The following is a 26,925-nucleotide window of genomic DNA, read 5'->3' on the forward strand; positions in this document are numbered from 1 at the left end:
TCTTTTTCTTAGGATGCATCCAGGTCCTCAGTCATGGAAAGACTGTATATTATGTCAGCTTAATGTACATTTACTATCATGTCTTCTTCAGAATTCCTGACAAAAATATGCTATGATTTATGTTAAGCAGAAATTTATAACAATAATGGGAAATGATGACAAAGAGAGAAAGTGATAACGTTTCTTGAGGGCTACTACAGTGCTAAACACTTCTAAAAGCACTGTCTGGCACTGCTACATTTGATCCTTATAAACGCTGGCTTAGATTAAAAAAAAAAACTAGGGCTTTGAAAGGTTACACAGTTTTTATAAACCTTACATGATATGTGTGAAAGGGAATGTAGGCTTACTCTTAATCATGTGCCCTAAGGCTCTCTCAACAATCTGTAAAGTAACCACAATTTGACATGTTCCTGTTCTCAATATCCTTTATACATTTTCCTTTGTAAGGCTTATTCAGATCATCCTTTCTTTTCCTGTTCATTATCACTAGATAACAGGCATAAACTTATTAAGTATATTGAATCAGAAATAGGTTTTACATATGAACCTGGTAGCAAACACAAAATAGAGGACCAAAACTCCATAGTAAATGCCATTGACATTGCTATTACAGGCAACATTGTGTCACTGTTTCCAGACCTACATTTCAAAAATATGGACTTCTTTGTTAGAGACTACTCAGGAAATTGCATACATGAATGTCTTTTGTTTTCATTGTATCTTTAAAAATACTCTAAAACCAAAACAAATATATTAGTGGATAACTTAACTTATTTGTATGTGTGCATCATTTCAACTGGAAATATTATCTTTCATTTTATATGAGTGAGGCCCCAGAGTACCTACTTAGAGCTGGTAAAAACTTGACTCCTGTGAAAAAGCAAACAATCAAACAAAAAACACATTATCTGAAAGGCAGTTGACAGAATTCAGATGGGAAACAAAATGCTTTCAACTGGCCCTCTTACTAAAAAAAACCCGTTTTTTAATACTTTATTTTTTAGTGGATATTTTATGTATTAACATTTCAAATGTTATCCCATTTCCAGGTTTCCCCTCTGGAACCCCCTATCCCATCCCCAGTCTCCCTGCTTTATGAGGGTGCTCCTCCCCACCCATTCCCACCTCACCACCCTGGCATTTCCCTACACCAGGGAATCAAGCCTTCACAAGATCAAGGGCCTCTCCTCCTATTGATGCCATCCTCTGATGCCATCCTCTGCTACAGACGCAGCCGGAGCCATGATTTCCTCCGTGTGTACTCTTTGGTTGGTGCTTTAGTCTCTGGGAGGCTGGAGGGTCTGTTTGGTTGATATTGTTGTTCTTCAGCTCCTCAGTTCTTTTTCTAACTCCTCCATTGGGGTTTCTGTGCTTAGTCCAATGGTTGGCTGTGAGCAACCCCCTCTGTATTTTTCAGGCTCTTGCAGAGTCTCTCAAGAGACAGTTATATTAGGCTACTCTTAGCAAGTACTTCTTGGCATCTGCAATAGTGTCTAGGTTTGGTGTCTGTATATGGGATGGATCCCCAGGTGGGGCAGTCTCTGGATGGTCTTTCCTTCAGTCTGTGCGCCGCACATTGTCCCCATATTTCCTTGAGATGGGAGCCATTCTGGGTTAAAAATTTGAAGGTGAGTGGGTGGCCCTATCTCCCAACAGGTGGCTTTGCCTAAACTATACATATAATTTCTACAGGTTCTACCTCCCCTTTCTTGGGCATTTTTGCTAATCTCATCTCTGTTTGAGTTCTGGAAGCCCCTTGTTTTCCTGGCATCTGGGATTTGCTGGTGGCTAAACCCAGTTCCCCATCCCTCATTGCTACACACCTCTGCTCACATTCCTGACCCTTTGTATATCATCCTCAGCTCCTCCCTTACCTGATCCTGCTCCGTTTCCCCACCCCCTTTCTCTTTATCTACCAAGTCACTCTCACCCTCTACCTCCCATGAGTATTTTGTTTCCCCTTCTAAGAAGGACTGAAACATACACATTTTGGCCTTCCTTCTTCTTGAGTTTCATATGGTCTGTGAATTGCATCTTGGGTATTCCAAGATTTTAGGCTAATATCCACTTATCAGTGAGTGCATACCATAAGTGTTCTTTTGTGACTGAGTTATGTCACTTGGGATGATATTTTCAAGTTCCATCCATTTCTATGCAAATTTCATGAAGTCATTGTTTTTAATAGCTGAGTAGCACTCCATTGTGTAAACATACCACATTTTCTATATCCATACCTCTGTTGAAGGAAATCTGGGTTGTTTCCAGCTTCTGACTATTGTAAATAAGGCTGCTATGAACAGAGTGGAGTATGTGTCTTTGTTATATGTTGGACCATCTTTTGGATATATGCCCAATATTCTATGGTACTATATCTAATTTTCTGAGGAACTGCCAGACTAACTTCCTGAGTTGTACCAGCATGCAATCATATGAACAATGGATAAAAATCAGTATTTTTCTACAATGTTCTTTTTATTTCAGCAAATTATATACCAATGACTTAGATTTTCCATTTTAAAATGCATATCATCCATAAAAAAATGCGCTAGTCAGAGTCAGTAAAAAACATAATGGATATTTAAGTTCAACCTCTTTCAGAAAAAATTACATGTAACTAATATTACTTTGTGATATTTTAATGTTAGAGCAAATTGTGTTTGCCTAGCCTGGTGTCCTTCTGCCTCTGATGCTTAATACAGTTGGTGGCTGGATCAACCCTCTTCCTCATTTTTGTTCTTAAATGAGTGGTATGTAAGGAGCCCCTGGTGGTCTCCTATCTGGAGAACATGATTGAAAACATCAAGTCCTGGATGTCAATTCCAGGATTTGTGGAAGGTACGCATTCTCTTTACATGCCCCCCTCATGAAATGATGGCCTCTGCAACATGAAGTGAAGTTTTCAATAACTCTCTTTACCAGAATGAAATGTAGGTATCTATCTGCTGTTGTGGACATCCTCTCCATTGCACGATTTCTGGCAGCTCAGACCTTCTCCAGGGTTTTCTACTCCATATTTCACTTAGAAAGGGTCAGAATGAAGAGTTGTTCACAGTATGTTGCTAGTAACTATCCAGACAAACAGAAAGGCAACCAACCAAGTACCTCAACAGGAATTCATTAGTCTTCCCTGAACTATGTTTACCTTAAATCATCAAGAACAACATCTGTGCATCTAATATTCTAATACAGAGTTTATAAAGAATACTCTTCATGGTTTTCAATGGGGGGAGAAATAAAAGCAGCCCATGCCTCAAGTCAGGAAGATGGCACAAAGAGATTACAAGGAATCTTCAGATAATGAAAATAGATGGAACATTAATAAGGGAAAAACCCAAGATATGAGAAGAGTAGGCCAGGTAATGTTATTACCAATTGCTCATGAACATGATTTTTCTTTCATTTCACTGGACAAAATTTACCCAAAGTATCATAATATAAAATATCATTAAGCTGATTTGAACCAAATAATATTTTGAATTATATACAGTGCCAGAAGAGAAAAGTTATTAGTGCTAAGCAATGTCAAGGCATGTTTCATTGTTTTCCCCACTCCTCGTTGGATATAAGACCTGTATGTTCTCTTTGAATTTGTGCCCAGATTTGTAAAAGTTTACAATTATTTGTATACTACTTTGTCTCTACAGAAATCTTCAAAAGCTCTTCTTTTGAAGCTGTGATCTTCAGCCTGTCACACTGCAGCAAGGTGTGATATGTAGGAAATAGAAGCTGGTAGAAGAAGGTTATATCCCTGAGTGTATACATTGAAACAACACTGAGATTCTCCTCTCCTTCCCCTCCCTACTCTCTCACTAGCCTGACCATGGAAATGTGAATGTGCTACTTTTAATCTATGATACCTTGATCCCACCATAATATACTCAGCTGCCACAGGTTGAACAAAGTAACAGTTGAACAAACCCTTGGAAATTACAGGCCAAAGGAAAACCTTTCTCTGTTTGAGATGATTTTGTCAGCTATTTTGTCACAGCAATAAGAACCTTACAATTCAGTATTTTCAGAAGTCATCACTAATTGGGGTTCCTCTTCATGTGTCATTATCAATAATAAGTAAATATTGAGTAATTTTATACTTCTATCACTAAAATGGTATTTATATTCACATTCTAATCTTCAGAAAATGAAAGCTTAGTAGCAGAGTTTTTCTCTGTAGTGATTTTTAAAAATGTGTGATAAGCACTAAGAGAGCATCCTCTGTATGAAAACCAAGAGTCAAACTCACAATTCATTTGTATACTAGAGACAGAAAAAGAAAAGAAAACTTTGGGAACCATTTTAAAACCCCAGATATCTATTATTGGTGTTCCAAATCTTGCAGAATTTACTAGCCTTCAATGGGTATTTGTAAAAAATACTGAAAGCAAGTTTTCTATTATTTTTAATTTATTTCTTTTCTTGTTTTAGATAATGATAGGATTACATAATTCCCTAATCTCTCCCCTTGCTTCATATCATACTTCATAAAACTCTTTACTCAAGTTGAATACATAGCTTCTTTATATTAATTAATGTTAAACACACATACATGTATATACATATGTATTCCTAAGAAAAATATACGTCCTACTTAGTCTTCATAATGTCACTCGTAGGTATGTTTCAATTATTGGATAACCAATTCATGTGTTCTATATGCTGAATACTATTTCTTCTCTCCCAACAATCTTATAGTCTGCAATCTTTGTATAGAATTGAGTCACCCTGGGCTTTTCTACCATCCACATTAATGTCACATTGTACAATTAATATAATTTTTAAATTTATATTTCAAAGAAAAATATATATTTACTTTTAAAACTTATTTTCAAGACTGATCCTGTACCAAAGCTATCCATACCCAAATATAGCAGGGAGAGAGCTGGTCTCCCAGGAGTGTCAACACACCTGTGAGTGGTAAAACCACCACTTCTGCTCCAAGGAATTCACCTGGAGATCTGAGTACACAGAAATTGAAGATCAGTCTGGAATAGGATCCTTTCAGTTTCCCTCTGCTCCTAGAGCTGACCCTGTGCCACAGGTCTCCATACCCAAATTCCTCCAGGAGAGAATTGGTCTTCCAGGAATGCAGACGCAAATGCTTACAGGAGGAGCAAGCCAGGGACAACAAGACCAGCTAATATCAGAGATAATCAGATGGCAAGAAGCAAGGGCAAGAACATAAGCAACAGAAACAAAGGCTACTTGGCATCATCAGAACCAGTTCTCCAACCACAGTGAGCCCTGGATACCCCAACACACCAGAAAAGCAAGACCCTGATTTAAAATCATATCTCATGATGATGATAGATGACTTTAAAGGGACATATATAATTCAAAAGAAATACAAGAGAAAATGGACAAAAAGGTAGAAGCCCTTAAAGTGGAAACACAAAAATCCCTTACAGGAAAGCACAACCAAACAAGTAAAGGAGTTGAACAAAACTACCAAGGATCTAAAAATGGAAATAGAAACAACAAAGAAATCACAAAGTGAGACAACCCTAGAAATAGAAAATCTAGGAAAGAGATCAGGAGCCATAGACTCGAGCATCACAAATAGAATTCAAAAGATAGAAGAGAGACATTCAGATCCAGAAGATACTATAGAAAACAGTGACACAAAAGTCAAAGAAAAGCAAAAGTGCAAAACAAAACATGCAAAATACAAAAAGTTCCTAACCCAAAACAGCTTGGAAATCCAGGACACAATGAAAAGACTAAACCTAAGGAATTAGCCTTAGGTATAGAAGAGAGAGAAGATTCCCAACTTAAAGGGTCAGTAAATATGTCCAACAGAATTATAAAATAAAACTTCCTGAACCTAAAGAGACTCCCATAGTCATACAAGAAGCCTACAGAACTCCAAATATTTTGGACCAAAAAAGAAATTTCTCCTACCACATAATAGTCAAAACACCAAATATACAAAACAAAGCAAGCAAATTAAAAACAGTAAGGGAAAAAGTCATGTAATATATAAAGGCCGACCTATCAGAATTACACCAGACATCTCAACAGTGACTATAAAAGCCAGAAGATCCTGGACAAATGTCAAATGTCATAGAGACTCTAAGAGAACACAAATGCCAGCCCAGGCTACTATACCCAGCAAAATTCTGAATTACCATAGGTGGAGAAACCAAGATATTCCAGTACAAAAACAAATTTAAACAATATTTTTCCACAAATCTAGCCCTACAAAAGATAAAAGATAGAAAACTCCAACACAAGGAGGGAAACTGTACCTTAGAAAAAGCAAGAAAGTTATCTTCTTTCAACAAACACAAAAGAAGACAGCCACATAAACATAATTCCATCTCTAACAACAAAAATAACAGGAAGCTACAAGCATTATTCCTTAATATCTCTTAATATCAATAGACTCAATTCCACAGTACAAAGACATAAACTAACACACTGGATACATAAAAAGGACCAAGAATGTTGCTGCATACAGGAAAGGTATCTTAGTTTCAAAGACAGACACTACCTCAGAGTAAAAGATTGGAAAAAAATTTTCCAAGTAAATGATCCCAAGAAGCAAGCTGGAGTAGCCATTCTAATTCTGAATAAAATTGAATTTCAACCAAAGTTTATCATAAAAATAAGGAAGCATACTTCATACTCATTAAAGAAAAAATCTACCAAGAATTCTCAATTCTGAACATCTATGATCCAAATGCAAGGATACCCACATTCATAAAAGAACCTTTACTAAAGCTCAAAGCACACATTACACTATAATAGTGGGAGACTTCAACACTCCACTTTCATAAATGGACAAATCATGGAAACAGAAAACTAAACAGAGAACATAGTGAAACTAACAGAACTTATGAATCAAATGGGTTTAACAGACATCTATTGAACATATCATCCTAAGACAAAAGAATATACCCTTTTTTCAGCACCTCATGATAATTTTTCCAAAATTGACCATATAATCACTTTCAAGACAGGCCTCAACAAATATGAGATGATTGAAATAATCCCATGCATCTTATCAGATAACCATGGACTAAGGCTGGCCTTCCATAACAACAAAAAACAACAGAAAGCACACATACACATGGAAGCTGAGCAATGCTCTACTCAATGATAACTTGTTGAAGGAAGAAATAAAGAAAGAAATAAAAGACATTTTAGAATTTAATGTCAATGAAGGCACAACAGATGCAAACTTATAGGACACAATAAAAGCAATGTTAAGAGAAAAACTGATAGTGCCTCCAAAAAGAAACTGGAGAGACCATACACTAGCAGCTTAATAGAATACCTGAAAGTTGTAGAACAAAAAGAAGCAAATAAACCCAAGAAGAATTGATGGCTGGAAATAATCAAACTCAGAGGTGAAACCAACCATTTAGAAAAAAAAAAAAGAACTATACAAAGAATCACAAAATCAGAGCCTACATCACATATGCTCAGGGTGCATTTTCCTGGACAGAACACCAATGGCTTATGCCCTAAGATCAACAATAGACAAATTACACTTCATAAAAGTGCAAGGCTTCTGTAAGGTAAAAAACACTGTCAATAGGACAAAACGGAAACCAATGGATTGGGCAAATATCTTTACCAATCCTACCACTAATAGAGGGCTAATATCCAACGTATACAAAGAACTCATGAAGTTATACTACAGAGAATCAAATAACCTTAGTTAAAAAAAATGTGGAGCAGAGCTAACAGACAATTCTCAACTGAGGAAACTTGAATGGCTAAAAAATACCTGAAGAAATATTGGAATTTGGAAGACTTTTGAAGGGACAACAGATTTGACAGATCTGAATTGGTCCTGTTTCTTCTTGGCCCTTTGCAAAATGCCACCTCTTACTGATCATATGTCAGTCTAAAATGAAACAACCTAAACAGTACAGAGGGCTGTCTTCAGATTGTAAGCTAGCTAGCAAAAGAAGTAATGATCCCATCCGTGATACTCTATACACAGTCTCATGCTTTAGAAGTAACAGCTCATATAACCTCAAGCCTTGTTCTTGCTGTCTAACACCTTTGCTAATGTGTGACTAATGTCCATGTGGATGCAGTATCATCAAGTCAGTGCTCCCTCTGAGTTCCCATAGTCTAAGTGACCAAACAAATAGCATACATGGGTTAGAAAATGGTCCCTGGCACATATGTAGCAAAGGAATGCCTTCTTTGGACTGAGTGGGAGAGGATATGCTTAAACCTGTAGAAATTTGATGCTCCAGAGAAATGTGATGATGGCTGGAGTATGTAAGGAAGGTGGTTGGGTCATGGAGCAACCTCTCAGAAGCAAAGAAGAAGGAAAATGGGACATGGAACTCAGTGAGAGGAATCTGGGATTGGGGGTACTATTTGGAATATAACTAAATAAAATAACTTAATAAAAAGGAAACAAAAAGGAATCTTTGAGAGTGTACATGCATGTTGGAAAAAGGAATCCTGAGAACCATATATTTCTTTTGATTTGTTTGTTTGTTTTGGTTTAGTTTTTTTATTACTTTTATTTTTTACATTCCATTCATTAACTCCTCATGGTCCACTATTCCAAAATTCCTTATCCCATTCCTCCCCTTGAACCCCCATCTCTAAGAGGATGTCCCACTCCTCCACACCCTCCTCCAACCTGTTCCGTGCCTCACCACTCCATGGGGCCACAAGTGTCTTGAGGGTTAGGCAAATCTTCTCTCACTGAGGCCAGATCAAGCAGTACTCCGTTGTATACTGGTTGAAGGTCTTGTGCCAGATAGTGTATGCTGCCCAGTTGATGTCTCAATGTCTGAGAGATATCAGGGTTCTGGATTAGTTGATAGTGCTTGCTGGTCTTCCTATGTGATTACCCATCTAATCAGCTTCTTCCAGTCTTTCCCTAATTCAACCACAGAGTTCACGGACTTCATTCCATTCGATAGGTTTAAGCAGCTGCATCTGATTCTTTTAGCTGCTTGTTTGGCCTCTCAGTGGGCAACCATGCAAGATTCCTGTCTTCAAGCACTCTATAGCATCAGTAATAGTGTCAGGCTTTATAGCCTTCCCTTGAGATGGATCCCAAGTTGGGCTAGTCATTGGACCTCCTTTCCCTCCATCTCTTCTCCATTTTTGTCCCTACAGATCATGTAGATAGGAAAAATTCTGGGTCAGAGTTTTTAACTGTGGAATGCAAATCCCATCCCTCCATTTGTTGACCTGTCTTTCTACTGACTGTGGACTCTACAAGTTCGCTCTCCTCACTACTGGATGAGTCATCCCTTTGATTCCTGAAAATCTCTCACTTCCCAAGTCTCTAGTATATTCTAAAGGGTCCCTCCTACCTCCCAATCCATTTGTTGCATATTCCTATTTCCTCAGTGCTCCTAAGGAATATGTTTGTTGAATTAAACCTCTGTATAAGGGTGACAAAGATCAGATACTACTTTTCAAGAGATATTGTACAGCCAGGCTTCTGAAATTCCTCAAGCCATTCTTGTAGCCGTATCAACTTTTAAATGAATATTAGATATAATAGATTTTCCAAAGATTTTTGGTAGCAAGTACTCTATTTCAACAATATGAGGAAATTTTGATGGCATTGAGTTAGAAGATCCATCAACCTTGACTAGCTGCCAGAGTCTGGAAGTGACTATAGAGTTGGCTTTTGAAGAATTTTCACCAGTGTTAATACTAGAAGGAAGTGTATAAACTGTATCCATTAGGACAACCATGGCACAGTTGTTACTGGTACAGTTAACAAACTTCTGACATAATTAAAGCAATTGCAAGAAAATACTCATATTTGTTATTGTAAAAGAATAACCAATAATTTTTGAGAGACTATACTGCCTAGAGAGAAACTAGTAGAGGTTTTGCGTTAAATATATCTTATCTATTTCAAATTGACTTCTAAGCACCTAATTTAAGCATGTCAATTATTATAATTGTCAGCGTATTTCACAGAGAAACGTTGTTCAGAGTAGCCGGTGATTACTGGCAAAGATTCATAATAACACTATGAATAATTTACTAATGCTTTGTCATGGTAGGCCAATATTCTATAGAGGATTTCTCTCTGTTCATAAAGATTAGAAAAAAAGATAAAACAAAGAATGTAAGATTCTAAGGAAAAGGAAGCAATCATGCACACCAATTTCCTCATGGTTTGACACGATCATCTGTGATCAGGCAGCTGAGAATGGCTTCAGAGATTTCAAAAATTTGCACAAGAATAAACATGTAGGAACAATCAAAGAGAAACCATCATGACTCATATAAGCATGTTGTAATAAAATGGATAACATTCCCTGGAGATAGAAATGCATGGCTCGTGAATGAGTGTTTCTGTACGTGACTTCTTGCTGTCAATGACTGTGCATGCCTTGGAGTTATCTGCTAGAATATATAGGAGCAGGAAACTTACAGAATATACAATTCCAGAGAAGCAGATCCTCAGCGACAGAGATTCTGCTTGGGATCTACTCAGTGATGGAGCTGCCATTGAGTCAGTCTCACTTCTGTAAGTCTCTTTTAGTAAAGTCTCTTAGTAAAGGATTCATATCAGTGATTCTATGAGTTTGTTCTAATGAAATTCTTTCTTTGTAATTTTTGATGTTTTATCTGGTTTGAAGAGATATTTGTTCATAGATTATCAGGAGAAGAATTCTGCATAGACATTATATTGTCTTTTAAAATTATTTTTCTTGGAAGAATTTGTACAAAGAAACAATAGACAATTGGATTAGTAGTTCTCATCATCCTCTAACGTGAGACATGTTGCAGTGTTCAAAGAGACTCTGTGTTGTCATCTCTCTTGAAGAAAGAGAAGAAGGATGAAACTGTTACTGGTATAGAATAAGTGGAACTGATGGAAATCATTAGACAGCTTCCAGTGCATAGGACACCTTCCAGAACAGAGAATGTATCTCAAATGGACGATGTTTGAGAGTTTTAGAAATTGAAAAATATGAAAAGTATAAAATCAGAGAATCAAATTAGTCTTATCTCAAGGCTGAAAAAACATAATTGTGTTTGTGAATAAAAAGTTCTGATGGTTGGTGTTTTTACTCCTATTTTAGCTAATAATAAGCCATTAGAAAAATGACTTGAACATGTAAGACATTTCCATTATAAATATATTCAGATTACATTGAGAATCTAATTTATTGACAAAATTATTGGGAAGATCAACTTTAGAGAATGATCTGAAGTTTTTGATGAACGAACTCTCTGGTGGGAATTTATCATATGTTATCAGTTCTAAGCTGACATCATATGTTGGACTAAATTACTTCTTCTTGTTAGTAATCATTATAGCTTTATTTATTGTCAAATATATAGAGAAAACAAAGTGGTAAACTGTGTTATCCCTGTCTCATTGGTGTCCAAAATGCTGATATCAGACTTGAAGATTAAACATTACCTAGTCTTCAAGAGTTTGGTAACAGAAAAGGAGTTTAAATTCCAAAGACACTAAACCATCTAAAAATGACTTAAAATATAAGTACAGAACTAATTTTAAGTTTAGACATTCGTAAAATTCAGAAAACGTCTTAAACAATACAAAAATATAAAAACACCTGCTTCTCTGTTAATCAGAAAAATTCAATTACCTCCCTAAGTACTTAATGTGACTTTATATGCCATTCCAGATATTAAATACTAAGTCATACAGAAAAACAAAACCAAAACCAAAAACAAACCTTTGGACAAATGCTGCTTTCTTGAATCAATTGGACCTAGAAGAACTCAGAGTAATACACCATCTCTAAGTGGATTTTATTTCTATGTAGCAGGTGCACTCTTGCTGCTGGTGGTGTCAAACTTTCTGCTATGGGAGAAAGCTGCATCAATTCTTCCATGTCTGGCTGAAGAGGGAGGCTGCTGGAACCCGCTTGAGGAAGCATTTAACAGTGCCATGCAGCGAGCTGAAACCCTTCGTAATCTTGCTGACCAATTTTATACAGAGCTTGTAAGTACCTCAATCTTTATACTAATACTTGAACTCCACTAGAACCTGAGACACTAAGCATCATTACTCAAATATCAGAAAATATACCTTCATAGGCAAAAGATGCCCCAACTACTGAAACAGGGCCAGGGCCTATTGTACAGTGGCGTGAAATTTCATAGAACCTAATGATATTAGTATATATTCTTTATTTTATTAAAAATAAAAACAACTAAACTATGATAGAAACTTTTAAAGTGTGACTTGGGAATAGTTCTCATTTCCTGTTGTTGCATTCAGGATCACGAATTTCCATTTGTCATGTTCATTTAGCATACTGCAGGTAAACATCATAGAAGATGGGCATTACAGTGTACTACATATTTGTAACAGAGATAAAGTAAAACATGTAAGCAAGCAAGAAAGAAGGAAAGTAAAAAAGGAAGAAAGAAAAAAAGAGAAAGAATAAAAGCAAAGAAAGAAAGAAAGAAAAAATCTAGAAAGAATCCCATAAATACTATAAATTGTGGTTTAAAGATTTTTAGTGATAAAAGTTTGTCCAGTATCATGGCAGGAATATAAGTGTATCCATTCCTTTTATGGTGGCTGTATATTTTTAAGGTCAGAAAAAAAAGAAATTATAGAAGAAACAAACTTTCAGTAATATGGTCATCAAGAGGATGTTTCTCTGTTTGGAATAAACATGTGTTCATAATTTTATTGACTAGATGTTATTTTTCTCCCCTTAACATGACTCAGTATCGCAACCAATTCTCATCTAGACAATTTTTGGATCTTGTAAGTACCTCACTTACTTTCAGCTGCTTCTTAATAATAGCCTCATGTTAATGATAAGACTTTAGATGAGAAAACATTATACAGTATTTGTGTTTCTTGTTCTTAATTCACAGCTTTTCAACTTCTTTTTTTTCTTTTTCTTTTTTTTATAATTTATTTTTTCTCAAATCGTAATTCATTCACACAGGGGTTATAAACACAGAAAGGCAGGATGTGGGGAAGGGAATGACACTGGAGTGTAGGTGATCAGCGGGAATACAGATATCATCAGAACTGGGTATCGGCTGGGTGAAGGTTCAGGGGACAAGTCACTATGACTCTGCCTATGACTCGCTTGTCCTTATCTAAGTTGGTATTGTCTGCCAAGGCTACCTATTACAAGGTCTATGACTACTCAGGCTTGTAAATTTCCACAAAAGCTGCCTGTTTACATTAGCTTATAGCCATCTGTTTCAATGTTTTTCCACTGAGACCCAAGACTTGGTGTTCGTATACATGTATGACAGGTCTATTGCTGATTTTAACTATGGCTGATTTTAGGCCTTCAGTGTGTAAGCAGGGCTGCCCCTGACATCTCCTCCCTTCTCTAAGTATAGAAGGGCTGTGGCAATTCTAACCTTGCGAAGCCGGGGATAGAGGCCTGATCTCCAGTATTTGAAGGGGACCCTGTAATGGCTCCAGTCCCCCTGTCGTTGTCCAGTGAGGCATGAGGGCCATACCCGTCCCAATGTCTTTTTCCTGGACAGTGGATACTTTTGACATCAACCCCTATGCAGTCAGGCTTGACCCTCAGGGAACCCAGAGAGATATTTTTATCTTTTATTTATATTCCCTTGCAGTGCTTAGCCTCGTAGCCTAAGCAAGAATTCAGATTGCCTGACAGAGGGGGTTCTGGGTGGCCCCTCTCTGCTTGGTCTAGGGGCAGAAGTCCCCCATTTTAGGTTGGGTGGAGATGGGTTTTGGAGACACCCTGTATAAAGTAACAACCTCATCTTGTGTCTCATGGTCCTCCATAGCTAACTTATGATAATGTATCTGAGTAGGTTTTGCTACCAAATTATTTATCTGTTGTATCACAGAGTTAATCTGCCTATTTGAGAGCCAGGGACCAGCAGAAAAAAACAAAAAGAACCCAAATAATGGTCCCAAGATGGGAGGAATTAGGGTTGACAACCTTGGAGAGGCTGAAAACCAATTCTTGTACCAGCCTTTATCTGTCTCTTTCTCTCTCTGATTTTTTTTAGGGCCTTAACTACCTGTTTCATGCTCTCTTTAACCCTCCTTGTCTTGTCTATGTAAAGGCAAACTTCTTCTTTAAGAGCTGTACTCAGTCAAGAGCTGTACACAGCCTTTTCTATTGTAATAGAGTAAATCAAGCCCAATAAGGATCTTTGCGATTTTAGGAGGTCTCTTCCAACAGGGAAATGAGGGATTTCTTCAGATTAGTGATGTCAATCTCTAGCTGTTTTATGTTCTTGTCAGTGGCCCTTCAAAGGTCTGAGTAGTGTAAGTTCGGAGACCAGCATCTGGATTAGAACTTCTAACAGCAGACATCACGGGTGATTCATTTTTACCTGGAAAGGAAAAAGAAGGGAATTCTCAGGGATATTTCTCTTCCCTGGATGTAAATTGTTATTCATCATATTTATGGTTTTGCATGGCTTTGTGGGGTATCTATTTTTTTATTAATCTTTTTGGTAGCCAGTTAGCTGTGCCTTCTGTGGTATCAGACTGGCATATCAATCCTCAGCCCCATAAGGGATCTGGGTCTGGGCCATTCCCTTTAAGTGTAAGAGGGTCCTTCCCCATATCTGTGGCAAAGTTTTGTTGGACTCGGAGGTGCCAGAGGCAGTCAGCAGCAGATTTTCCATGAGCTTTCAACTTTAGAGAGATAAAAGTGAACAAGGCATGATGGAGAGTATTTCAGGAGGACTCCTTCCGAGGGGGTACCATTCCCCCTCTTTTGTTTTTAAAGCCAATTTTTCAGAGTTCTTTAAGATCAGGGCAGAAGTGCCAACAGTCGCTCCTTCCACACTCAGAGAGTCATGAAGACCTTATTTAAGTATATATAAATCTATATTAATAATCTTTTGTCAAAGGACTGTTATAGCACCACCAACAACTAATCAGACTATATAATATATCGATTAGTAATAGCTTCTTCTACTTTTTGTGAGATTACTTCTCTTTTGTCAATTAATTGTTGAGGAAAATTAGGATTTACATCTCTCTTGAGAATATTGAACAGAGACTTAAATTCTTTTGTGGAGAGCTTAAAATAGGATCTTAGCCAATTAACAAATCCTAGAAACTTTTGAAAATAATTTAAAGTAAGTAAACTCTCTCCCTCTCTCTCTTTTTTTTTGACCCTTTATCTGTGTGTTTTTTTATTGGATATTATACGTATTTACCTTTCAATGTTATCTCCTCTCCCATCCTCCCCCAAAACCCCTTATCCCATACCTTCTCCTCCTAATTTTTGTGAAGGTGTGCTCTAAACATCCTCCCAGTCCCATCTCCCTGCTCTCGAATTCCCACACAATAGGGGATCCAAACTTTTGGGGATCATGGCCCTCCACTTTCACTGAAGTCTAACAAGGTCACCCTCAATTCCCTATACAGGTGCATGAATCCCTCCCTTTGTGCTCTCTGGCTGGCGGTTTAGACTTTAGGAGCTCTGGTTGAAACTTTTGATACTCCTTCTAGAAAGGACCAAAGCATCCACACTTTGGTCTTCCTTCTTCTATGTGAGTTTTATGTGGTCTACATGTTGTTCCTTAGAAATTGTGAGCTTTTGGGCTAATATCCACTTATCAGTGAGTGCATACCATGTATGTTTTTTGAGATTTGGTCACCTCACTCAAGATGATATTTTCCAGCTCCCTCCATTTGGCTAAGAATTTCATGAATTCATTGTTTTTAATAGCTGAGTAGTACTCCATTGTATAAATGTACCACATTTTCTGCATCCATTCTTCTGTTGAAGGGCATCTGGGTTCTTTACAACTTCTGGCTATTATAAATAAGGCTGCTATGAACCTGGTGGAGCATGTGTCCCTGTTGTATGTTGAAATGTCTTTTGGGTATATGCCCAGGAGTTGTATAGCTGGGTCCTCAGGTAACACTATGTTCAATTTTCTGAGATACTGCCAGACTGCTTTCCATAGTGGTTGTACCAGTTTATAATCCCATCAACAGTGGAGGAGTGTTCCTCTTTCTCCACATCCTCGCCAACATGTGCTGTCACCTGTGTTTTTGATCTTAGCCATTCTGACTGGTGTGAGGTGGAATCTCAGTGTTGTTTTCATTTGCATTTCCCTGATTACTAGGGATGCCCAACACTTCTTTAGGTGCTTCTCAACCATTCGAGCTTCCTCAGTTGAGAATTCTTTGTTCAGCTCTGTGCTCCATTTTTTAATAGGGTTCTTTGTCTCGAGTCTAATTTCTTCAGTTCTTTGTATACCTTGTATATTAGCCCTTTATCAGATGTAGGATTGGTGAAGATCTTTTCCCAATCTGTTGGTTGCCGCTTTGTCCTATTGACTGTGTCCTTTGCTTTACAGAAGCTTTGCAGTTTTATGAGGTCCCATTTGTCAATTCTTGGTCTTAGAGCATAGGCCATTGGTGTTCTGTTCAGGAACTTTTCTCCTGTGCCTATGTGTTCCAGGCTTTTCCCCAGGTTCTCTTCTATTAGTTTCAGTGTGGCTGGTTTTAGGTGGAGGTCCTTGATCTACTTGGAATTGAGCTTTGTACAAGGAGATAAGTATCGATCAATTTGCATTTTTCTACATGCTGACCTCAAGTTGGACTAGCGCCATTTGTTGAAGATGCTGTCTTTTTTCCACTCGGTGGTTTTAGCTCCTTTGTCAAAGATCAGGTGACCATGGGTATGAGGGTTCATTTCTGGGTCTTCTATTCTATTCCATTGATCCTCCCACTTGTCTCTGTTCCAATACCACACAGTTTTTACCACTATTGCTTTGTAGTACAGCTTGAAGTCAGGGATGGTGATTCCCCCAGAAGTTCTTTTATTGCTGAGAGTATTTTTTGCAATCCTGGTTTTTTTGTTATTCCAAATGAATTTTAAGATTGCTCTTTCTATCTCTGTGAAGAATTGAGTGGGAATTTTGATGGGGATTGCATTAAATCTGTAGATGACTTTTGGCAAAATAGCCATTTTTACTATATTAATCCTTCTAATCCATGAGCATGGGAGATCTTTCCATCTTCTGAGCTCTGCTTCGATTTCTTTCTTCAGGGGCATGAATTTCTTGTCATACAGGTCTTTTACTTGCTTGGTTAGGTTCACACCAAGGTATTTTATATTATCTGTGACTATTGTGAAGGGTGTCATTTTCATAATTTCTTTCTCAGCCAGTTTATCTTTTGATTAGAGGAAGGCTACAGATTTGCTTGAGTTAATTTTATATCCAGCCACTTTGCTAAAGGTGTTTATCAGGTTTAGGAGTTCTCTGGTGGAAGTTTTGGGGTCTCTTAAGTATACTATCATATCATCTGCAAATAGTGAGATTTTGACTTCTTCCTTTCCAATTTGTATCCCTTTGACCTCCTTGTGTTGCCTAATTGCTCTGGCTAGGACTTCCAATACTATATTAAATACGTAGGGGGAGAGTGGGCAGCCTTGCCTAGTCCCTGATTTTAGTGAGATTGCTTCAAGTTTCTCTCCATTTAGTTTGATGCTGGCTACTGGTTTGCTGTATATTGCTTTTACTATGTTTAGATATGGACCTTGAATTCCTGATCTTTCCAAGACTTTTATCATGAAGGGGTGTTGAATTTTGTCAAATGCTTTCTCAGAATCTAGTGATATGATCATGTGGTTTTTTTCTTTGAGTTTGTTTATATAGTGGATTACATTGATGGATTTCTGAATGTTGAAACATCCCTGCATTCCTGAGATAAAACCTACTTGATTGTGATGGATGATTGTTATGATGTGTTCTTGGATTCAGTTTGCTAGAATTTTATTGAGTAATTTTGCATCAATGTTCATAAGGGAGATTGGTCTGAAGTTCTCTTTCTTTGTTGGGTCTTTGTGTGGTTTAGGTATGAGCATAATTGTGGCTTCATAGAATGAATTGGGCACTGTACCTTCTGTTTCTATTTTGTGGAATAGTTTGAATAGAATTGGAATTAGGTCTTCCTTGAAGGTCTGATAGAATTCTGCACTAAACCCGTCTGGTCTCGGACTTTTCTTTGTAGGGAGACTTTTAATGACTGCTTCTATTTCTTTTGGGGTTATGGAACTGTTTAGATGGTTTATCTGGTCCTGATTTAACATTGGTAACTGGTATTTGTGTAGAAAAGTGTCCATTTCATCCAAATTTTCCAATTTTGTTGAGTATAGGCTTTTGTAGTAGGATCTGATGTTTTTTTTTAATTTCCTCAGTTTCTGTTGTTATGTCACCCTTTTCAGTTCTGATTTTATTAATTTGGATACTGTCTCTCTGCCCTCTGATTTGTCTAGCTAAGGGTTTATCTAACTTGTTGATTTTCTCAAAACACCAGCTCCTGGTTTATTGATTCTTTGGATAGTTCTTTTTGTTTCTATTTGGTTGATTTCAGCCCTGAGTTTGATTATTTCCTGCCATCTACTCCTCTTGGGTGTATTAGGTTCTTTTTGTTCTAGGTCTTTCAGGTGTGTCGTCAAGCTGCTAGTGTATGCTCCCTCCAGTTTCTTTCTGTAGGCACTTAGAGCTATGAATTTTCCTCTTAGCACTGCTTTCATTGTATCCCATAGATTTTGGTATGATGTGTCATCATTTTCATTAAATTCTAAAAAGTTTTAAATTTCTTTCTTTATTTCTTCCCTTACCAGATTATCAAGGGGTAGGGTGTTGTTCAGTTTCCATGTGAATGTGGGCTTTCTATTGTCTTTCTCATTTTTGAAGACCAGCCTTAGACCATGGGGATCTGATAGGATACAGGGGATTATTTCAAATTTTTTATATCTGTTGAGGCCTGTCTTGTACCCAATTATATGGTCTATTTTGGAGAAGGTACCATGAGGTGCTGAGAAAAAGGTATATTCTTTTGCTTTAGGGTGAAATGTTCTATAGATATCTGTTAAGTCCATTTGGTTCATAACTTCTGTTAGTTTCACTGTATCTCTATTTAGTTTCTGTTTCCCTGATCTATCCATTGCTGAGAGTGGGGTGTTGAAGTCTCCCACTATTATTGTGTGAGGTGCAATGTGTGTTTTGAGCTTTAGCAAGGTTTCTTTTATGAATGTGGGTGCTCTTGTATTTGGCACATAGATATTCAGAATTGAGAGTTCATGTTGGTTGATTTTTCCTTTGACAAGTATGAAATGTCCTTCCTTATCCTTTTTGATAGCTTTAAGTTGAAAGTCGATTTTATTCGATATTAGAATGGCTACACCCGCTTGTTTCTTAGGACCATTTTCTTGAAAAATTGTTTTTCAACCTTTTACTCTAAGGTAGTGTCTGTCTTTGTTGCTGAGGTGGGTTTCCTGTAAGCAACAAAAAGCTGGGTCCTGTTTGCGTATCCAGTCCATTAGCCTATGCCTTTTTATTGGGGAATTGAGTCTATTGATGTTAAGAGATATTAAGGAGAGGGTGTTTTTGCTAAGAGGAGACATCGTTTGTGTGGCTATCTTCTTTTGGGTTTGATGTAAAAGGATTATTTTCTTGCTCTTTCTAGGGTATGATTGCCCTCCTTGTATTGGAGCTTTCCTGCTATTATCCTTTGTAGTGCCAGATTTGCGGGAAGATACTGTGTAAATTTGGTTTTGTCATGGAATATCTTAGTTTCTCCGTCTATGGTAATTGAGAGTTTTGTTGGGTAAAGTAGCCTGGGCTGGCATTTATGTTCTCTTAGGGTCTGTATGATATTTGTCCAGGATCTTCTGGCTTTTATAGTATCTGGTGAGAAGTCAGGTGTAATTCTGATAGGTTTGCCTTTACATGTTACTTGGCCTTTTTCCCTTACTGCTTTTAAAATTCTGTCTTTGTTTTGTACATTTTGAGTCTTGATTATTATGTGACGGGAGGTATTTCTTTTTTGATCTAGTCTGTTTGGTGTTCTGTAGGCTTCTTGTGTGATTATGGGCATCTCATTCCTTAGGTTAGGGAAGTTTTCCTCAATAATTTTGTTGAAGATATTTACTGGCCCTTTAAGTTGGGAATCTTCACTCTCATCTATACCTATTATCCTTAGGTTTGGTCTTCTCATTGTATCCTGGATTTCCTGGATGTTTTGTGTTAAGGACTTTTTGCATTTTGTGTTTTCTTTGACATTTGTGTCAATATTTTCTAAGGTATCTTCTGCACCTGAGATTCTTTCTTCTATCTATTGTATTCTGTTGGTGATGCTTGTGTCTATGACTCCTGATTTCTTAGTTTTTCTATCTCCAGGGTAATCTCCCTTTGTGATTTCTTTACTGTTTCTACTTCCACTTTTATGTCCTGGATGGTTTTGTTCAATTCCTTCATCTGTTTGTTTGTGTTTTCTTGAAATTCTTTAAAGGATTTTTGTGTTTCTTTAAGGACTTCATCCTGTTTACCTGAGTTCTCCTCAAGTTTTTTGATAGTGTTATTTATTTTCTTCTTATAATCCTCTATTATTATCATTAGAAGTGATTTTAGATCTGGTTCTTGCTTTCCTGGTGATATGGGTTGTTTGGGACTTTCTAATGTGGAAGAACTAGTTTCTGATGATGGCAAGTATCTTGGGTTGCTGGTGCTTGTGTTCTTGCACTTGCCTTTTGCCATCTGGATTGCCTTTGTGCAATCTGTGCTGTCTCTGACTGGGGCCTGTCTTTCCTATTATCTAGGTTGTGTCAGAATTGTTAAAGATGGGTTTTGCTGCTGGAGTTAGAGCTTAGGCCCAAGATCTGCTCCGTGCTCAGGTGGAAACTGGAAGGGGGTCCGGGCTCTGGGTCAGGAGTGGATTCCTGGGTCCCAGTGGGTCCTGGTTGCTCCCTGATTGGGGCAAGTATTGCCGCTTCCTAGCCTAAGATACTGGTTGGGTTAGAGCTCCTGGGATCCCCGCTTCCTCTGGGTCCTGTGAGATTGGGTGCAGTGCTGATTCCCAGGATTTGCTGAGTGCTCCGGCTCAGACAGGAAGGACCCTGTGCTCCAGGCCAGGAGTTAATTCCTGGGTCCCAGTGGATCCTGGTTGCTCCCTGTTTGGGGCAAGTGCTGCTTTTTCCTTACCTTGGATGCTGCCTGAGTTAAAGCTCCTGGGAGTCCCTCTTTCTCTTGGTTTTCTGGGGTTGGGTGCTGAGCTGCCACCTGTGACCTGCCACTTTTCAACTTCTTAACCTTCACAATTATTTACTAACCTTTGATGAATTAACTGATTATTTGAAATAAATAAGATATTCTAAAGTATATATTTAAGTAAATTAAATATTTCATTAATTATACAATGACTATATAATACATGGCATTAATTAATATTTTTATATTTTGTTAATGTTGAGTTTACATAGAATTTACTGTAAATAGTTTATTTTGTGGGTCAAATTATACACAATTTCATTCTAAAATGGTGATAAACGTGCCCATCTATATTCTTTAGTATTAAATTAATAAATTTATAACATTGTTGTATAGGTAAGGAAAGATCTGTACTCATTGACAGAAAATAGGAAGATTAATAAATATATGCTATGACTTTATGATGAAACACTAAACAATGGTAATAATTAAATGATTAGATCTTCATAAATTTACTCCTTTCAGTGTTTGCATTCCATAGAGAAACCTTTGAAAGTGAAGAAGAAAAGAGAGTAAAAGATGAAGGAGTTAGTATTCAAAACTTAATGAAAAACCAAGTTAAATTGCAGGTACAATGAATAAACACAGAATAACAGGACAGGCTGTTTCTTAATTCATAATATCTGTATTTTATGAAGTACTTATTGTTAAAATGTACAAATCCTCTATAATGCATTAATATTCTGGTCATGAAGTAATAAATTCTATTTTTTTGTTTCATTTGAAGAACTCAAAACAGATTAGGCGGGATCAAACTGTTGTCAGAGCTGGAACTTACTGCCATTCTACTCTCTCAAACCCCCCATATAGCGGAACTGGTCATGCAGATATTGAGGTGAGTTTCCTTCATTGGTTTTTCACAGAACTTCAGAAGCAGTATATTGGGTTTGTGGTACTGTCAATTATTACAGGAATTATGATAGATACAGCAATCATGCATGCAGAAAAAAATGAAGATAAACTATAGAAAATAATTACAATAAGGTATTTATACATTATAAATAAAATCAAATACGCAATAATAGTGTAGCAATGCTTAAATAGACCATTTAGAGGGAAGACTGAAGGAGCTGACAGGTTTGTGGCCCCATGGGGAGAGCAACAATACCAACCAACCTGAGCTCCCATTGTCTAAACCACCAGCATGGGAACACATAGGGAGGGACCCATGGCTCCAGCTGTATAAGTAGGAGAGGATGGCCATGTCTGCAATAGGTAGGAGCGGAAGTCCTTGTTCTGGTGAAGGCTGGATGCCCCAGTGTGAGGGAATTTGAGGGCAGGGAGGTGTGAGTGGGTGGGTAGGTGAGGTTACATTCTCATTAAAGCAGGAGGAGGGGGATGGGATAGGGGCTTTCTGGGTAGTGGTGGGGAAATGGGGAAAGGGGATAGCATCTGAAATGTAAATAAAATGTCCAATAAAAAATTAATTTGAAAAAATAAATAAATAAGCCATTTAGAGAATACTATTTTAGGAATTATCTGCCAATGAAATTATTCTTACTAATTTTTTTTTTTAGAATTTGTTTGGATAAATTGGCTATCTATGTTTATATACTCACTTCTCCATCAGTGGTAACACGTGACTGTATTTATTACATGTTGCTAATGGGTTCTGCATAGTGACATTCTACATTACAGAACACTGTCCCCCTTCTTGATTTTCAATTCTGTCCTGGTTCTATTTCTATTTTTACTTATCACTTTATGCTTCTATTATTCTATATTCCTTAACTGAAAACCTGATGAGCAGAGTAGTCCTGTGAAATAATAGTTTATGTTCCTTAGGATGCAAAAATGCCCAAATTCATGAGGATAAGATCTACATATCATTTTAGGATATGATATAGTTCTTCCCCTATACATGGTTTAAATGAAACTCTTATTGAAAATGATTTTAAGCATTTATCCCTGCTTCTATCTATTATGACTCAATCCTTATTTGTTTCTAGTGAGTATCAGGAAGACTGTTTTACAAATTGATAAACTGATAGCTGAATAATAAAGATCTCACTGGAAAGGAATCTCTTCAAATTGCATAAGGAGAACAAAATATGATGACTTAACCTCAGAAAACTGCTAATTGATAAGTCCCACAACTTGTTTTATTTTGTAGAAATTACACAAGTTGTTTAAATTTTACACTTCCAAACTATGTAACATCTATAAATGTATCTTATAAATATAGTAGAAACGTGTTTCAGTTCAGCTTCTGTACATGAACATTATAGATAACAAACCTGCTTACCTCAAATTATTTAATGAAATGGTTCTATTGTGTTTCTCAGACTGAAAATTATTTAAAAACATTGATCAATTATGTGGGTTCCTGGATTAGCCCTCTATACCATCTAGTGATTGAACTGAGTGCCATGCAAGATGTCCCAGAAACAATCCTCTCAAAAGCGAAGGAGATCGAAGAGAACAAGAGAGAACTCCTCGATGACCTTAGGTGGATACTCACCAAGGTGAGAAGTTCCCATTAGTTATTCTCATTCTTAAAAGAAGTATAGTGTGTAAATTAACAACAACACCAACAACTAAATAATTCTGAAATACCTCATCTTTCCAGAGTGAAACATATGTATCTGATCTTGTTCACAATCTTCCCATAAGACCATGTTTCCCAACTTGTGGGTCATGACCTCTTTGGGTAACAAAAGACCGTTTCACAGTAGTCATATGATAGATACCTGCACATAAAATATTTAAGTTACAATTACTGAAATTATCAAAATTAGAGTTATTAAGGAACAATAAAAATAATTTTATTTTGGGGGTTCACTACAGCATAAAAAACTATACTAAACTTTCACAGCATTAGGAAGTTTCAGAGCCACTGCTCTAATAGGTTAATGTCATCTCCAACATTTTCAGATACTTCTCATCTCTTCCCACCCTGGGGATCTGAATGAAACCTAGCTGTTCCTTTAACACACTTAAAGGACAGCTTTAATGGTTGGAAGAAATGAGCTATGGTCCTTTTATCACCGTCCTCCTTTCAGTCTGCATATTAAATCAATATCTAATCCTTATCCCATGTGAGACTTTCATACATAGACCTTTTGGGTAATGGATTTCATAGAATAGTAGCACACGTCAGCTGCTGTGAAATACATATGAAAGGACCTGTAAGAATTTCCTGAATGAGTAACTGATATGAGCTCTTCCATTGGCCCAAAGTCAAATAGAGATTTTCTACATTTCCTCTGCTTCTGAAAAAAAAAGATTCTAAAAGTCTAACTACATGAGATTCTCTTGGCTTAGATAAATGAAAACTCATAACTTTGATGGAAGCAGCACATTTGTGAATGTATTTCCCTGATTGGACACAGAAGAAATAAGGACAAAGGAACACTAACAATGTGATCACAAGAAGCTGATTATCATTTTGATTTTTTAGGTCTATCCTACAGCAGAGATGAAGGAAGAATTTTCCAGCTGGGAACATCTTTCATTCTTAAAATCAAGTGGCAAAAATCGTAAATTTTTGGCAATGTTTAACCTTTCCAACTGCATATACAATGAAACACATTACATTATATTTTATCTCAGAACACTGAAGTGTCGTATAACTGGGAAAGATTGCTAAGTGCACATCTACCCTGTCTGTCTTAGAAATGTTCCACAACAGTCCATTGCTGAGAAGTTTCTTTTAATTGAATATCTTCTGAATGCATTTGTGGGTATAATGGGTCTATTTTTTAAAAAAATAAAAGAATAATCTTTAGAATCATCCAACTCTAAAAAGCCTCTTGATCTTTTGTTCACTGATTATCATATATATAGGGAAAATCAGGATACCCAAATCAAATATATCACAAAATAGATGGTAATTTTGCAAATAAAGTTAAAGTTTACTTCAATAAAGTCACATTTATTCCACACAAAAGTAATGAATGTCAAGCTATTAATATCAAAGTATAAAACTCATTCATTAATTCATGTACCCAAATCAGAAATATAATTTTTAATGCTTCCTGAAATTGAGATTGTCCTTAGAAAACTATGCTAATAGTGAAAGCACAGTCAATCCAATAAATTGCTACATGACTCCACATCCTCGGTAGGACTTAGAGGAAAGGAGGCAAGGACTCGAAGTAATAAAGATACAGTAAATTCATTTGTGAAATTTCAAAAGAGCTGATTTTGAAAAAATAAAATTACTTTGGAATGTAAATGTCACTTAGTCATGATCTTTTCAATATGTGTCATAAGCCCAACTATAACTTTGCTCTTCCATAGAGTGATCATAGATATGTTCTGAATGTTTACATTTCTCTGTGTCTAACAAGTATTTTATTTCTCTATGGTATTTTTTAAAAAAATTAGACACTTCATATGATGTGGATATTAAAACAATAAGAGTTTTAAGATGGACATTCCCTTGAGATGTCTGCCATAAACTCTGATGAAGCAACCAGTTGTGTGTCATTTTTCTCAGTATGAAACAGGGACCATGCCAATTTCTATTATCAACTGGTTGGTTTTTTTTTCTTCAGTTATATCTTAAATATTTTGATAAGCAGCACTTAGTTTTTTTTTTCTATGAACTTTTGAAATTTCTTCTCTCTTTTTTCCAGGGACATGATTGATCCTTCACCTTCTGTGTATTTGTATAGATGGTGACATTTTCTTGATATTTATTTCTTGTTTTACTGTCCTATGATCTTATAACATATTGTATGATTACTACAGAAAATTCCAACCAATCAAAATGCAAACTTAAAGCCCAGTCCCGAATAATCCAACTATAATGTAACATTAGCACTGGAGGTTCAGGATTCATTGTGGAATAGGGGTGGATACATTGTGAGAGCCAGGCAATTATGGGGTTGTCTTTGAAATTGGGTCTATTGAGAATGACAGAAGTTAACATCTATGAAGTGTCACCAGTATGACAGCTAAAACATAAGCTAAAGAGCAATGGATGTGCTGAAACCAAGGACCCTTAATCCCACACAAAGGATTTCAGACAACTAAAGGACTTCTGTTTTAAAGAAAATATTTGATATGTCCAAAGTTTCATGGCAAAAATAAGAGATAATGTAAAAACTAGAGAAAAACTATTGAGAATTAAGCTTGCATTACAAAGTGTGATTTATGTCAATCTTAAAGCTTTTATATGTGTCACAGAACAACACAAAATAGCACATTCTACTTTTAGAATGCAATGTGGCCAAATTGTAAAATAAGTATGGCTTGGGAAGCTGTAGTAGTAAGAAAAGCTACAAAAAGTAAAGGACTAGTAATATTTTCAAATACTGCTACAATACTTCCCAATAAAAAATGGGAAAGGGCTCTGGACTAAAATAAAAAGAATGTGAGATATCTTAAGACATGAACTGGCCAATATTCTATAGAGGAATTAAAAGGGCAGAAGGATAAAAAAGACACGGAATTAGGACTGGACTCATGAATGAATAAGATATGAGTGAGTAAATGGACAGACACATGTATGGAGGCAAAAATATGTTAGAGGATTAGATACATTGCACGTCCATAGAAATTAAAGTACAGTCAAGTAGGTCTGTTTCTACTGTTGAAATTACTAGTAATAATAGAAGCTTACTTACAAAGAAAAGATAGGTGCACTGCCAAATGTACAAAATCTAAACAAATTGCTAATGCAAATCTCCTTCAAACTATTTAAAACATGCAAAAAAGACAATAACCAAACATATTTTAATAGAGCCAGCAGGACCAGAGTACCAAATACAAGTAGAGAAATAAAAAAGAGTAGCCATAAACTTGAAAAACCGTAATGAGAGATACAAAAGAGGGGATGTACTGCTGAAGGAAAGGGGATATTAGTAATTATACTATAATCTAAGAAAAATAAAAACTATAATTAAAATCACAAAATTACAAACCAATTTTCCTGATGACCACAGAGGCACAAATATTTAATGCACTACATGTAAGCATAATTTAGCATGTAAGATGATTGTTGACTATGAT

General features: G+C 36.6%; 1 protein-coding gene across 3 annotated transcripts; it reads left to right on the forward strand.

Moving 5' to 3' along the window:
• Positions 1-10,425: 10,425 nt before the first annotated feature.
• On the forward strand, positions 10,426-24,851 carry LOC114627788 (prolactin-8A9-like). 3 transcript variants are annotated; one of them, XM_028775697.1, is made up of 6 exons: positions 10,426-10,474; positions 11,748-11,926; positions 12,665-12,703; positions 21,695-21,802; positions 23,253-23,432; positions 24,368-24,851. In XM_028775697.1, exons 1-6 carry the CDS (start codon positions 10,444-10,446, stop codon positions 24,554-24,556), a joined length of 726 nt encoding a protein of 241 aa, XP_028631530.1. In that variant the 5' UTR covers positions 10,426-10,443; the 3' UTR covers positions 24,557-24,851. The 3 variants fall into 3 exon arrangements, with proteins under 3 accessions (XP_028631530.1, XP_028631531.1, XP_028631532.1); XM_028775698.1 differs by having other exon boundaries at positions 10,444-10,474; positions 11,751-11,926; positions 24,368-24,556; XM_028775699.1 differs by lacking the exon at positions 21,695-21,802 and having other exon boundaries at positions 10,444-10,474; positions 24,368-24,556.
• Positions 24,852-26,925: the final 2,074 nt, after the last annotated feature.

This window comes from Grammomys surdaster, unplaced genomic scaffold (assembly GCF_004785775.1).
Source record: "Grammomys surdaster isolate TR1022 unplaced genomic scaffold, NIH_TR_1.0 258, whole genome shotgun sequence".
Taxonomy (NCBI): Eukaryota; Metazoa; Chordata; class Mammalia; order Rodentia; family Muridae; genus Grammomys; species Grammomys surdaster.

Excerpts from the sequence above, each read along its gene's own strand:
- LOC114627788 (XM_028775697.1), top strand. The coding sequence starts at position 10,444 with ATGGAGCTGCCATTGAGTCAGTCTCACTTCT. Across the intron at positions 10,475-11,747 it reads ATTGAGTCAGTCTCACTTCT|CAGGTGCACTCTTGCTGCTG; the intron begins GTAAGTCTCTTT and ends ATTTCTATGTAG. Across the intron at positions 12,704-21,694 it reads CTAGACAATTTTTGGATCTT|AACTCAAAACAGATTAGGCG; the intron begins GTAAGTACCTCA and ends TTTCATTTGAAG.